This window comes from Cnephaeus nilssonii, assembly GCF_951640355.1.
Source record: "Cnephaeus nilssonii genome assembly, chromosome: 4".
Classification (NCBI taxonomy): domain Eukaryota; kingdom Metazoa; phylum Chordata; class Mammalia; order Chiroptera; family Vespertilionidae; genus Cnephaeus; species Cnephaeus nilssonii.
This window is the reverse complement of record NC_137075.1, coordinates 70315415-70330370: the sequence shown is the minus strand read 5'-3', so window position 1 is coordinate 70330370 and position 14956 is coordinate 70315415. Positions and strand designations below refer to the sequence as shown.

The following is a 14956-nucleotide window of genomic DNA, read 5'->3' as shown; positions in this document are numbered from 1 at the left end:
AATATAATTCTGGATGGTTTAGGTCACTTTCTCATCCTTCAGCTCTGCTAAAGTAAGTGTGGTTTCAGTTGGGATGGAGAAATGAAATAAGATACAATGGAAGGTCCCACTGATTTGGCCATAGTTTGGGGCAGAAGTGAAAAAATGAAATTCTTGAGTTAGAATGCATTCAAACCTGCCCTTATTAGCCTTATTTCAACTATACCAAGTTTTCAAGCATGGTTGCTTTGCAACAGAGAAAATTTTATCTTGCTGAGTTGACAAATTCATGGGAAGGGAAGCATGATTTCAACTTTGACAATGTGGTAAATTACTTAGGTTGCTTCTTATAAACACAAGAGTTTGCATTGGGGGTAGAGGTCAGACTTCATGACCATAACTGGAATCTTAAGGAACAGATGAATCATATAATCCATCACTTCAACCGGAAAGCGAGTGTATCCTACTGTTAAAGGTCATATCAAAATGCTGTGTGAATCTAAGGGAGCTGGAGGAGCCCTCAGCCCAAGCCATGTATGCGGTATGATAGTCCAGCATAGACTCCAGCCAGAAGACCAAATATTGCCTTTTGTTCTTTTTGAGGGGGTGGGGAGGATATGGAAAACAATGCTTTGGCCATAAAGAAGATTCAAGGGAATAAAAATGAGTCATCACCGCTGCCAGGAAACACCAGGAGTTCCCTAAATGGAATAAAGTCCTCCTGTACCTTGGGTAGGAGGAGAGGGAGGGAGGGGAAACAGCAGCTGGTGGGGGACACAGATGGAGAAGGGGACACTGCAGCCTGGCAGGCTGGCAATTGTGGGGAGGGAACAAGCCAGAGGGATGTAGTTCATGCTTGGTTTCCTGTGGTATCCCTTAGGGAGATTTTTTTCCTGAGCTGCCCTAGTGATTTCTGAATCAACTGCCCCAGCCTCCAATCTCCACCCTATGCAATGTCATCTGCATAAAAATGTGGAGAATGTGACCAACTCTTCACGGGGGTCCACAGGGCTCTGTGAATTATGAGGTTGAACATGCAGCCTGCTACAGAAAGCGCCTCCAGCCAGCAGGCCCAGCCCAAACTGCTGTCCTGGGCTGAGAGGCGTGAGGGTCAGGAGACACCTGGAGCCAGTCCAGGCCCTGAAGCAGGGCTTGGGGGGAATTCCAGGCACATCCTGCAACTTGCTGGACCTGGGAAATGGGATGTGAACTGGATTCCTTCTTGCTTTCTTGTGCTCCATGAATGAATTAATTACTTTTTTAAAAACATCCTATATTTCCATTTATTTGGGTCTTAGTGTTTCTCTACAAAAGCTTTTTAAAAAAACCTTCTTCATTAATGACATTTTCAAACACAAAAAAATTTGGCAGAATAGTATGATGAACCTGCACCACCTAGCTTCAGTATTTACAATATTTTACCAAATTTGTTTTACTTATGTCTCCCCCATTCCCGCCCAAGAATATATTAAAGCAGATCTCAAGTATCAGATCATGTCAACTGTAAAAACTTCAGAATACATTGCTAGCAAATATGGACTTTTTAAAAACATAACAATATGACTATCATATATGATAAGATTAGTAATTTTTAATATCGCATGATACCCAATGTTCCACTTTCTCCAGGTGTCCAAACATGTCTTTTGCGAAGTCGGTTTGAATGGAGGTCTCAGATACATGCACGTTTTTCCAACATTGCTAAGCAATTCTCAGCAGACATTGAATGGCTTCCCTGGAAATTTAACTCAATTCTGACATTATCTAGCTGGAGACAGCATCAGACCCCACAGGGTCAGGGCTCAGTCCCACTTCCGATGCCAATTGCAAGTCCAGGTTGCCACCTGTGCTCCTGTCTGGCTGGCTATACATTGGAGGTTCCCACAACAACCTCCTCAGGTTCGATTACTTTGCTAGAGCGGCTGATGGACTCAGAAAAATGTTTGGTTTTTGAAAGGTTTCCGACGCAGGAAACAAGACACAGAGTCCAGGGGATTAAAAGGGGGGAGGTTTTAATCTTGCGCTCCGGGCAAAACTCACTGGTCTGAGGGTGGGCCAGGAAAGTTTGAGCCAAAAAGGGGGCTTAGGTACTTCCTTTATACAGCTGTTTAGTGAGGGGAGGGTGGAGGGCATGAGAGGTGTGGAATTCCTGCCTTGGTCAAGGGTCTGGGAAGGCTGGCAAGGGTCTGGGAAGGCGCCAGTTATCTTTGTCACCATCTACCTTGCAGATGCTTGCATGACTCTGGACTTCCCCCCTGCCTCAACCTAACATCCCGGCCTTTTGGTGATAGGGGGCGCCGAAATCATCCTGGCTACTTCCTGCTGATCAGGGGTGAAGAGGGTGGGGATGTTAAAGGCCAGGGTCAGGCAGAGGCGGGTTGAGGGGCAGCCGAGTGTAGGGATGGAGCAGGAGCTGGTTTACAGTCACCGGAGACATTTCTGCAATCCGGGAGCGGATGAATTTGAGGAGGCAGAGAGCTAGGGAAAAAAAGACACAGATGAGAATTAGGGGCCCTATCAGGGGTAGGATCCAGGTAGCTAAAGGGCTTTGGAGCCAGCCGAAAAGAGACTTGTCCTGGGAATGTCTTGCACGTAATTCTTCACTCAACTTAGTCAGGGTCTGCACGTTCTTTTCCACCACTCCGGACTCGTTGATGTAGTAGCAGCATTCTTCTTGAAGGAACATGCAGGTTCCTCCTCTTTCCGCAGTAAGAAGGTCTAGGGCCCTTCGGTTCTGCAGGGCTATTTGGGCTAGGTCTATCGACGCAGCGATACTTACCCCCAACATGACAGGGAGGAAGGCGGCCCTGCGTGCCCGGGGGTGGGATGAAGGGAGCAACCAGGCAAGCTCCGACTCTCCATACAAGGTTAGTTGGGGAACTACTGTGACCACGAAGCAAGGCCCGGGGTCAGAGGAGTTTATGCAGTTGCTTAAGGTGCCGTTGCACCAAAAGAAGGTACCTGGGCTGGCCTTGGTGGGACTGGCTGCAGTGTGGTTTTGGGTACAGTTCCAAGTGACCCGTCCCACAGTTACTGGGTTGCTGGTCTGGTAGCATATCCGCGGGGGCAAGGTGGGTTCTGGAGTTTCGGGTTCCCAGAGGGGAATGCCAGCCAGGGGAGGTTGACATTCACCGTGTCCTTGGGTTCCTGGAGGAGTCATGAGTGGGACGGCAGCCAGCAAAGGTCTTTGGAGAGAGACACATAAAAAGCAGTGCGAGACATCGGGCAAGGTGCGGGTCTCATTAAGGAATAGTAGAGTGTGTTGGATAAGTTGAAGCCAAGAAGACAGGACTTCTACCCGGGGGGAATCAGGCAGCTTCCCTTTAAGGGAATGTTCGGCCTGTAGGATGCTTTTGGAGACCTGGATTTGGGCCTCCTGGGCCATGACATATTCCCGGGAAATGTAGATAGTTCCTGAAGGGGTTGAGCTCCAACCACCCCCATATAGTTTTCCCATAACGCCCGCAACCCATCGCTGGTCCCAGGGGTCCCGGACCCTGATGTTGAAGGTCCCGTCCTTCCAAAAAAAGGGACCAGACCTGACCTCATTGTAGGCATCATGGATGACACAGCCTGACCAGCGGCAACCCCCATAGGTGTTGACGTCTCGATTACACCTGTCTGGGTTCTGCTGGTCGTAAGCAAAGCAGGCATATGGTCGGCCACTGTTGGACACTGATCGGAGGTCGACAACAATCAGGATCTCCGCCTGGCATCCGACCAGAGGGCAGTCCTGAGATCCTACCTGCCGGGTGACTTGTGTGCTGTCCTGGTCGTAGGTTTCACGGACCTTGAACCTCCACACATAAGCAGGTGGGGGTGGGTGTAGGTTGCCCAGGGCTGGGAGGAGAAGGAGGAGGGGGAGGGCTGCTAAGGCGGACCTTAGTGGGGCCCAACACCTCACATTTATAGAAGTCATGCTGCTCCAGGGTCCTCTTGAGTCTGGAGAGGTGGTGCCACAATGGATCTCCAAGTAGTGTGGCCGCAGTGGGGGTTGTGAGGATTACTGTGTGAGGTCCCGTCCACCTGGGTTCCAAGGCCTTGGGATGTATATTCTTAAGGAGAACTGAGTACCCGGGCTGGAGGGGTGGTCCTCGCGAGCCTTGGTCAGCTGGTTCTGGCCTGGAGAAACCTGTCAGCGTGTTCCCGGAGCAGCTGACTGAGTAGAGACAGGTATGGAAGATAAGTAGCCAGGAGAGGAGGGTCTGTAGGGAGACGATGGTTGAGCAAGAAGGGTCTCCCATATAGGAGTTCAAAAGGGCTTAAGAAGGTGGGGTTCCTTGGTGTAGCCCGGATTCTGGTCAGGGCCATGGGCAGGAGTTCCGGCCAGGAGCTGCGAATTTCTAGAGAGAGTTTTGTTAGGGAGGCCATTAGCTCTCTTGACCTTACCCGATGATTGTGGGCGGTAGGGTATGTGCAGTTTCCAGGAGATGCCAAGTGAGGTGCTAACCTGCTGAACGACCCTTGATATAAAAGCCGGGTCATTGTCTGATTGTATGGAGGTGGGGAGGCCGAACCTTGGGATTATGTGTGTTATTAGGGTCTCAGCCACAACCTCAGCAGTTTCCTTGTGGGTAGGGAAGGCCTCTACCCACCCTGTCAGGGTGTCTACCATGGTAAGCAGATATTTGGTCTTCTTGTGGGGAGGCATATGGGTGAAGTCTACCTGCCAGTCCTGCCCTGGGAGGGGTCCCCTCATTTGATGGGTAGGAAAGTTGGGGCGCATTCCTCCCTGGGGTGAGACAGCTGCACACGTGGAGCAGGAAGAGCAGGCACTCGTGACTGCCTCTCGCAGTGTGGGCGAGGTGAAGAGGGGTTCGAGGAACCTCCAAAGTGCCAGCAGTCTAATGTTCAATGACTGGTGGACCTGTTGGGCAATGGCCCCTACCTGAGCCTTGAGAAGGGCAATCTTGTTATTTATGAAGATCCATCCCTCAGGACCAGAAGAGCCTCCCCGTTGTAGGAGTTTATGTTTTTCTTCTTCTGTATACTGAGGGGTAATGGAGGGAAGGGAAAGGAACAGGACCGGGGCTGGGGACCCTTCACCCTGAGTTAAGCCTCTGGCTCCCGTGTCTGCTCGGCCGTTTCCCCGTGTAACCATCAGTCTGATGGCCTCGGCAGTGCACGATGGCTACCTGGGAGGGAAGCTGTAAGGCTTCAAGTAAGCAGGTTATGAGTCTAGCGTTGATAATAGGTGAGCCTTTAGTGGAGAGAAAGCCCCTCTCCCTCCAAATAACCGCATGGCAATGAGCTATCAAAAAGGAATATTTGGAGTCTGTATATATGTTTACCCTCGTCCCTTTGGCCAGATGCAAGGCCCTGATCAGCGCAATGAGCTCAGCCTTTTGAGAGGTGGTACCCTCTGGGAGCTGGGCTGTCTCTAGGATCCGCTCGAGTGTTACTACCGCATAGGAGGCTTTCCGATGTCCCTGAGGGTCTAGGCACGAGCTTCCATCCACAAACAGAGTTAAGTCAGGATTAGAGAGAGGAATATCTGAGAGTCCCACCCGAGGTTGAGTGAGGGCCTCAACGACCTCGGGGCAGGGGTGCATTGCCACAGGTTGGATGGAGGCAGCAGGAAGGAGAGTGGCTGGGTTCAGGGCTGAGGACTGAGTTAGGGAGATGTCAGGACTCTCGAGGAACAGGAGATGGAGTTCCTGCATGCGAGAGGGGGCAAGGAGAGATAAGGATCGGTGTGACAGAAGATCCTGTAGCCTATGGGTGGAGAAGACCTGTAAGGGTTGCTGGAGGCAGATCTTTTGGGCCTCCTTGGTGAGAGCAAGCAGCTGCAGCCAGAGCCCGGAGGCAGGGCTGACATCCCCGAACCGTGGGATCAAGCTGTCTGGACAGGTAGGCTATGGAGGTGAAGGCTGGCCCTAGGGGCTGGGTGAGGACCCCCATAGCTATTCCCTGTTTCTCATCAGTAAATAGTTGGAAAGGCTTAGAGATGTCTGGGAGAGAGAGTGGGGGAGAGGCCAGAAGGGCATCCCGGAGCTTAGAAAAAGCTTGGCGAACAAGGGAGGGTGAGGAGAGGGGGCCTGTTGGTGTTTCTTTAGTGGCCTGGTATAGAGGCTTAGCTAGGAGAGCAAAATTTGGGACCCAATAGCGGAAGAATCCTACCAGCCCTAGAAAGGACAAGATCCGCAGAAGTGGGAGGCTATAGGTCTCGTATTGCTTGTGCTCGGTCAACTGTCAGTCCTCGGGAATTGGGAGTCAGACAGATCCCCAAGTAAGTGATGGTGGGGGCCGACAGTTGTGCCTTGGCAGGAGACACACAGTATCCTTTGTCCCCTAGAAAGTTGAGGAGGCCAGCTGTCTGCCTCCGAGAAATGTCTAAAAAGGGGCTGCAGAGAAGGAGATCATCTACATACTGGAGAAGAGTGCTCAGTTCTAATGAGCATTGTTGGAAGTCTCTGGCTAAGGCCTGGCCAAAAAGATGAGGGCTGTCTCTGAATCCCTGGGGCAGAACTGTCCAGGTGAGTTGGGATACCTGCTTGTCTGGGTCCTCCCAAGTAAATGCAAACAGATGGTAAGAGTCTGGATCCAGAGGGATGGTAAAGAAGGCGTCCTTGAGGTCAAGAATGGAAAAGTGGGTGATACCAGATGGGATGCGGGAAAGGAGAGTGTAAGGATTGGGGACCACCGGGTGGATGGGGACCACCCTTTTATTGATTAGTCGGAGGTCCTGCACCAGCTGGTAGGTCCCGTCTGCCTTCCTAACGGGGAGGATAGGGGTGTTGCAGGGAGAGTCAATAGGTATGAGGAGACCCTGCCCCAGAAGCCGAGTAATGAGAGGTTTGAGGCCTTGGCAATGAGTTAGGGAGATAGGAAACTGGGGACGGGAGGGAAACGAGGTGGGGTCCTTAAGTCTGATCCTGACTGGGGTATGGTGTCTAGTAACCACTGGGGTAGAGGTGTCCCATACTTTTGGGTTGACAAGGAATGCAGGCAGTGGGGGACCAGTGTTCCCAGGAAGGGAGGGAGCTAGGAGCGGAAGAAGCAGGGAGGCTGAAAGACTCCGAGTGAGCTGCAGAGTGGCCCCTAGTTTGGTGAGGATATCTCGTCCTAAAAGGGGCACGGGGCACGAAGGCATGACTAGGAATGAGTGGGTTATAGGGCTATTGTCGAGGAGACAGGGAAGGGGCCCGGTGGCCAGTGGGCAGGTGGATTTGCCGTCAATACCCATGACCGAGATCGTGGAAGGGAACAGTGGCCGGGAAAAGGAGGGCAGAACAGAAAAGGTAGCCCCTGTATTGATCAAGAAGGAGATCTGCTTACCCGCTACCTGGAGCTTTACCCGGAGCTCAGCGAGGGTGATAGGGGTCGCCGAGTCTGGGCATCTTCAGTCTTCAGCCAGTCCCAGCATGGCCAGCAGCGGGTCATGACCTGGAAGGATGGCCCCTCTACATTGAGACGCAGAGAGCCCGTCACTTTTCCAGTGGCCACTTTGACCGCACGTCAGGCAGGGCTTGGTTGGAGCCCGGGGTTGAGGGCATTGTTTAGCCCAGTGGCCTTCGTTTCTGCACTTGAAGCATTTTCCAGGTGGCGCTCGTCCTTTCGTTGCACCCCCACCACGCACAGTCCCCCTTGGACTATGCGTGGCTGCCGGCCTTAGGGCAGCTACCAAGGCTTGAGTTTGCAGGTTCACCTTTTGTTGAAGGTGGGCCTACTCTGCCTGCTCCTCACGGGCATTAAAACCTTAAATGCCATATTCACCAGATCCCGGACAGGGGTCTGAGAGCCATCTCTGCCTTTTTTAACTTTTTTTGAATATCTGGGGCTGACTGCGAAATGAAGTGAGTGGCTAGAACTGTTGCTCAGGCCAGGGACCCAGGGTCCAGATGAGTATACAAGGTCAGAGCCTCAGTCAGCCTGTTAAGGAAGACCATGGGGTTCTCATCTGGTCCCTGAGTAACTTCCCTCAGCTTGTCAAAATTAACTACCTTGTGGGAGACGGCCTGTAGGCCAGCTATTAGGCATTGGAGCATCTGGTCACGATGTTGGTGCCCCTCTCGCCCTTCGGGGGTATCTAGTTGGTACTCCCAGCCTGGTTCCTGACGAGGAATGGCCTGGGCCCCCACCGGCATAGAGGCATCTGTAAGGTGGATCTGCTCTGTGTGGTCCATCGCTGCTCCTAAGACTTTCCCTTTCATCTGATGTTAGGGTAGAAGAGAGAATGACATGGATGTCATGCCAGGTGAGGTCATAGGCCTGAGAAAGGTCTCGGAATTCCTTGACGAACGCAGTGGGGCTGGTGGAAAAGGACCCCAGCCGCTTCTCAGTCTGGGAGAGATCCGACAGAGAGAAGGGAACATGGACCCTGACCACTCCCTCAGCCCCTGCAACTTCCTGGAGGGGGCAGAGGAGAGGAGGGGCCCGGGAGCGGGTGTGCCTGCTGACTGGGGAAGCAGGTGGGGGTGGGGGAAGGGGAAGGTCAGCAGGTAAGGGAGAAGGCTCTGGGGGAGGGAGCTGCGGGGGGAGGTCAGGGAGTGAGGATGGGGGAAGGGAGGGAACAGACGGCAGGGCAGAAGGAGGCAGGGCAGGAGGAGCCCTGTCGTAGGGAGGCGGGCGAGTCGGAGGGGAAGAAAGATTCTCAGGGGGTTCAGATAAGGCGGAAAGTGGAGGGGTGTCGGTAGGCAGAGGGAGTTTCTCGCAAGCTAGGAGAACCTGGACAGTGGAACAGGAGGAGCAGAGGGAGGGACGGGAGTGCAGATTGAAAAAGGCCTGGACATATGGAACCTCCAGCCACTTCCCAGCTCGTTGGCAGAAATTGTTAAGGTCAGTCAGAATGTTAAAATCGAAAGCCCCATGTTCAGGCCATTTTGACCTGTTGTCCAATTCATACTGAGGCCATGCCACGGTACAGAAGTAAATGAGGCCTTTAGGACGCAGATCCTGGGACAGGCCCAACTTAGCCAGAATGGTGAGGAGACACCCTAATGGCGTCTTAGGATCAACTTTGGATTTCTGATTGCCCATTTTGAAACCTAGGGTCAGTAGCAGAGGCCCAAGGATCAGCGGCCCAATCGTTGAGCCAAGGTTATGGACAGGGATCCGAGGGATGGCAGGGGACGTCTCCCCCACCCCCTGGGGTCCGGAGTGAGGCCGAAAGGCCAGGAAACCGAGGGGGTGCAGGAACATCTTCACTGCCACCTCAGGGTCAGAACCTTTCCCGGAAAGGTCCAGAGGGCTATGCCCGGAAAGCAGTCTCTGACTTGGGCCGTGATTTAGGACAGAGACACCGGAAGGATGACCCTAGGAGTCAATAGGGACTAGGACTCACCCGCTGACGCTGCCGAGCTGGGGAGAAGCCTGAGGGTTCCAGGGAGACAACAGCGGGGGTACCCCAAATGGGATACACACTCAATCCCCTCCCGGGTTTCGGCCCCAGATGAAAGGTTTCCCACGCAGGAAACAAGACACAGAGTCCAGGTGATTAAAAGGGGGGAGGTTTTAATCTTGCGCTCCCGGGGGAAACTCACTGGTCCGAGGGTGGGCCAAGGAAGTTCTCGCCAAAAAGGGGGCTTAGGTACTTCCTTTATACAGCTGTTCAGTGAGGGGAGGGTGGAGGACATGAGAGGTGTGGAATTCCTGCCTTGGTCAAGGGTCTGGGAAGGCTGGCAAGGGTCTGGGAAGGCGCCAGTTATCTTTGTCACCATCTACCTTGCAGATGCTTGCATGGCTCTGGACTTCCCCCCTGCCTCAACCTAACAGTTTTGTTTACCAGTTTATTATAAAGGGTATTGTAAAGGAATATAGATGGGCAGCCAAACAAAGAGACACACTTGTGTGGCAAGGTCCAGAAGGGTCCCTGTGGAACTGGGTTCACCACCCTCCTGGCATGTGGATGCCTTCACCACCTGGAAGCTTATCAGTTTTTGTTGATGTTCAAGAGTTTTTCTGGAACTTAATCTGTAGCCCAACTGCCCCTCCTCTCCCTTTCCCTGTGCTTGGTTGGTGTTCCCACCCTCTGATGGTCTTCTGGTGACCATCCCTATCTTAAGACTATCCAGAGGCCGCCACTCTAAGTCACTTCATTAGCATAAACTCTGGGTTGCTCAAAAGTGTCTCCTTTGGAATGATAAAACACACAAGCATCCAGGAAATTCCAACTGTTTCAGGAACTGTGTCATTAACCACAGACAAAGACCAAATAGTACATCATTTCTTACTATACTACAGAATATAAACAGGATCTACACATTACACACTCATGCCATTTATTTGTAGATGAAATTAGATCATAAGTTTCCGTAGACGTTCCCACATTCTAGATTTGGCTTAATGCATCTGTGGACAAAAAAGAGGCCACATAGTAAACCTGACAAACTCAGGGGAGGACAGCTTGGTGGGCCTTACAAACCCAGAGACCAAAAGTAGCCACATAATCTGGACATAAGGTAAGATAGCATACCTTAAATTTTATTTCATTTTTTATTGATGGATTTGAGAGAGAGATTTGCTGGTCTGCTTATTTATGCATTCATTGGTTGCTTCTTGTATGTGCCCTGATGGGGGATCAAACCCACAACCTTGGTGGGTAATATACTTTTTTTTTGTTTTTGTTTTTGTTAATTCTCATCCAAGGATATGTTTTCCATTGATTTTTAGAGAGAGTGGAAGGGAGGGAGGGGCAGAGAGAGAAAGAGAGAGAAACATCAGTATGAGAAAGACACATCAATGGGTTGCTTCCAGCAGGGCTGGGAACTGAATCTGCAACACAGGTACATGCCCTTGGCCAGGAATAGAACCTGAAACCTTTTGGTGTGAGGGCTAATACTCTAACCACTGAGTTACACTGGCCAGAGGAATAACATACCTTTTTTTTTTTTCTTCCTTCCTTCCTTCCTTTCTTCCTTAACATATATTTTTTATTGATTTCAAAGAGGAAAGGAGCGGGGAGAGAGATATCAAAACATCAATGATGATAGAGAATCATTGATCGGCTGCTTCCTGCATGCCCCACACTGGAGATCAAGCACTGACCGGGAATCTAACTGACCTCCTGCTTCATAGGTTGATGCTCAGCCACTGAGCCACGCCGGCCGGATGATAGCATACCTTTCAAATGTCAGAGTAACCTTTTTTCCCATACCCCTCAGGGCACACCCACGCACCAGAGCACAGACCACAGACCACAGAACCTTTTGTTGTTATCTGGTTCCCCATATACGATCTCTATATGCTGTAATGTTAATTATTAACTATTCCATGGCCACCAATGTAAAAGAAATATGTGTCTCTCTGTTTTACTTTTATCCAATCCTAGATATTTCCCCACTTTTCTTTCACCCACCCCCTTAATCTATCAACAATGGATTTCATGTGCCTCTCCCCTTACTTTCCTCCTTTTATTCTAAGTATAAAGGAGCTACAATACTGCCATTCTCCACAGCATTTTCTCAACCCATCATCACGCAGGTTCAAATAAACTCAAAATTCTCTACAGTCAATGTAAGACACAGCCTTGTGATATTTTTTTCAAAACTCATTAGTTTCTTTTAACTTGAAAAAGGTATTTTGTGACCACCATCTGAATATGAGGAATATTCTTTGCTACTGAAATGTCTTCATTTTGAAGATTTTTCAGAGTAAACAGTAAAGAAATATAGACCTTTGAAAATGAGAAAGATTTAGTTCATATTGATACTTCCAATTTAAGCTTATGATTATAGAATTTTAACTTAATTTATTTGATCTCATGTCTGTATCTTGTTTCCCCTTTGCTAAACAACTTTGTTTCTATGATAATAACATAATTACTTATTAGCTTTAATTTATAATATATAGAGCATAGGTTAATATTTCTTTCCAATAATTCCAAGGAGGCAATATATCTCTTAGGCTCCCGAGGATATAAATTACTTCCTTTCTACACTGAGGTTTTCTTCCTTTATTATTTGTTTTCAATGTTCAGATTTTCTTAAATAGCTAGTGAGCCTTTGGCCATTGCTTCCAAAATAACAGATACTAAAAAAAATAATAATAATAATTAATAAAATTTTAAAAAGATATACTAAAGCATAATATTACTGATATTAGTAAGGTTACTGAAACAAGGGAATATAATCAAAGAAGTGAAGTAAAAATCCCATAATCTCTCATATGAATAGGAAATATCAGTATGAACTGTTAACCTAAAAATAAAAGGCCAAAAAGAGAAGCAACAAGCATTTATTTGAGATCTAAAAGAATAGCTACTAGTATTTGGGAAGCACTGATTCAGGCAGAAACCCAGATAGTGTTCCAATTAGGAGGTGAAGGCCCGGGGTATTTATGAGGAAGGGTAGGGGAGCAATTACATGTGTAGAAGAAATTTTATAGGTACTGTAAGCTAATGTAGTGATGCTAATTCTAAAGAGTGTCTTTAATTTTCAGTCATGGTCATGTCTTCTTTCCTGTTAGCTTTGCATGCAGTTATTTGGAATACATACTGCTTTCCACCCAGTCCAAAGATTATATTGCTCAATTTTAACATCCCAAAGGTTTTCGGAGTAAGACATGCAAGGCAATTACTTTGGGATGGCAGCTCCAACTCCATTTTGAAGTGGCTTCATTTATATTATTTTTTACAGAACTTGTATTTTCTCTTAAAATAAATTAAAAGTATATATTTCATTACTCTGTCCCTTGAAAAGGCCTGGACGTAATGACAATTCAGTAGTAGTAAGCACAGCAAACATTTAGTTTATGGTCTCTAATTACATTCCCCACCAAGAGGAACCAGAACTTTTGGGGGAAATGTCTGATTCCAAGACTAGGGCAGGAAATTGAAAAGTACGCCTGGGACATTGTTCTACGTCAAAGAAGAAACAAGCAAACCTTTCAAAACAAATGGGGTCACATCAAAACGACATAAAAGGCTCTCACTGGCCAAAGATGAAGAAATGTGGGTATGAAAAGGGATTGGAACACATCAGATATCTGAAAATTCATGTGTTTATAATTTTTAAAATATCTCATTAGTTATGTTGGAGATTGCCTAGGCACCAACTCATTACTTAAAAATTTATTGAAAAGAAAACTATCAAGAATTTACCCTGCGCTGGCCAGTGTGGCTCAGTTGGTCAGGTGTCTCCCATGCACTGAAGCATTGCCGATTAGATTCCCTGTCAGGGCACATGCCCAGGTTTTGGGCTTGATCCCTGGTAAGGAGCATGCGGGAAGCAATGGATTGATGTTTCGCTCTCACATCAATTTTTCTCTCTCCCTCCCCCTTCCTCTCTCTCTCTCTTAAAAAAAAATCAATAAAAATATTTTTTATAAGAAAAGAAAAAAATGAATTTATCCTGCCTTTTTGGTATGTAAAACAATTAGGTTAAAGTCAATGAAGAACTTTATAATGGAAGTGTTAGACTGCTATCATTGGAACTCACTGATCAATCTTGGTATTATTAGAACAACTAAATTATGTAATAACATCCTACAAAATAAAAAACACAGCACCCCTAGAAAGTATTCTTGCCAAAACCGGTTTGGCTCAGTGGATAGAGCGTCGGCCTGCGGACTGAAGGGTCCCAGGTTCAATTCCGGTCAAGGGCATGTACCTTAGTTGCGGGCACATCCCCAGTAGGGGGTGTGCAAGAGGCAGCTGATCGATGTTTCTCTCTCATCGATGTTTCTAACTCTCTATCCCTCTCTCTTCCTCTCTGTAAAAGATCAATAAAATATATTTTAAAAAAAGAAAGAAAGAAAGTATTCTTGCCTAAAACAATTAGACCTGAATCTTATAAGTCAGTAGGTTTAGCTATCAGTTTACAGAAAATAAGAGGGGGGAAAAGAACATTTTAAACAAGGCCACTAAGATGCAGTAAACCAAATCCTGAATGAAATATTCTGTAAGCCAAATGAGTTAATGTCACACAAAAATAAAGGCATAAAAATAGATGGATAGATTTTTAGAGACTGGAAGCTACTTAAGAGATATGATAACAAAATCCAATGTATGGACCTTATTTGGGCCCTGATTTGAACAGATTTAGTACAAAATACAACTTTGAGATAATTAAGGAAATTTTAGTATGTGCTTAGTATTCAATTATATAAAAGAATTCTTTTTAAGTTGTATTATTATCATAATGGCATAATTGCATTTTTAAAGTTCTGAGCAGTAAAAGATAGATGCATATTGAAGTATTTTCAGGAGAGTTAATATGATGTCTGGGATTTGCCTTAAAACACTCCATTGGGGGACGGGGAGGAAGGAGGGAGAAAAAAAAGGAAAGAGAATAATTTTTTTAAAAACTGCTGATAAATTGGGTAATAGGTATATGTGAGTTCATTATACTATTCTTTCTACTTCTAAGTTTGAAAATTTCTATCATTAAATGTTTTAAAAATAAAGAAAATTATTGGTAAATAATTAAAATGTAAGTTATCTAAATAAGCAGAGTTTTAAAGACAAAAGAAAAAAAATACACTTTGGTAAACATAGAATAAGGAAACTGGATATTTCTAAAAGAAAACTTCAATGAACAAAATAGTCCAGTGAACTCACCAGCTCCTCTCTAGAGGTCCATGTCTCTATATGGTCATGACCAATTTTCTAGCATCCCACCACCTCTCTTCCACATGATTGCGGTAAGACACAGCATTCCATTTTTATGGGTCATTTGTTTTAGAGCTATCTTCCTCCTGTTTATATCTGTAATGGCACCTAATCATGCTATGGTGAAATTCCCCATGATTAATAGGATTTACAGGACTACCGTTTGTTTTACGTGGTTATATATCAGATTTCTTTTTCTTGACGTCACAAAAGGAGGCACCGGAATCGCACAAAGAAGCCCGGTTTGAATCACAGTACTGGCTGGGGCACAACTCATTTCTCCTAAGCTAGGTTGGTTCTTCTCCCCGGGCAAGTCGTGGCTTTGTCATTTCATCCCTGACACCAAATTGGGGACCCATTTTCCTCCCAAGCCTATTACCCACCATCTACTTACTACAGTGACTATAAGCAGAAACGATTTTTTTTTTC

At 47.3% G+C, this 14956-nt stretch overlaps 1 protein-coding gene across 1 annotated transcript; it reads right to left on the bottom strand.

The window, feature by feature from the left end:
- Positions 1-1981: 1981 nt before the first annotated feature.
- Positions 1982-14616, bottom strand: LOC307097510 (ERV-BabFcenv provirus ancestral Env polyprotein-like). Its single transcript, XM_079767655.1, has 3 exons — positions 14477-14616; positions 2941-4138; positions 1982-2457 (listed from the first exon to the last, which is right to left on the bottom strand). The coding sequence occupies exons 2-3, from the start codon at positions 3896-3898 to the stop codon at positions 2330-2332; spliced, it is 1086 nt and encodes a 361-aa protein (XP_079623781.1). The 5' UTR covers positions 3899-4138; positions 14477-14616; the 3' UTR covers positions 1982-2329.
- Between the last annotated feature and the right edge of the window lie 340 nt (positions 14617-14956).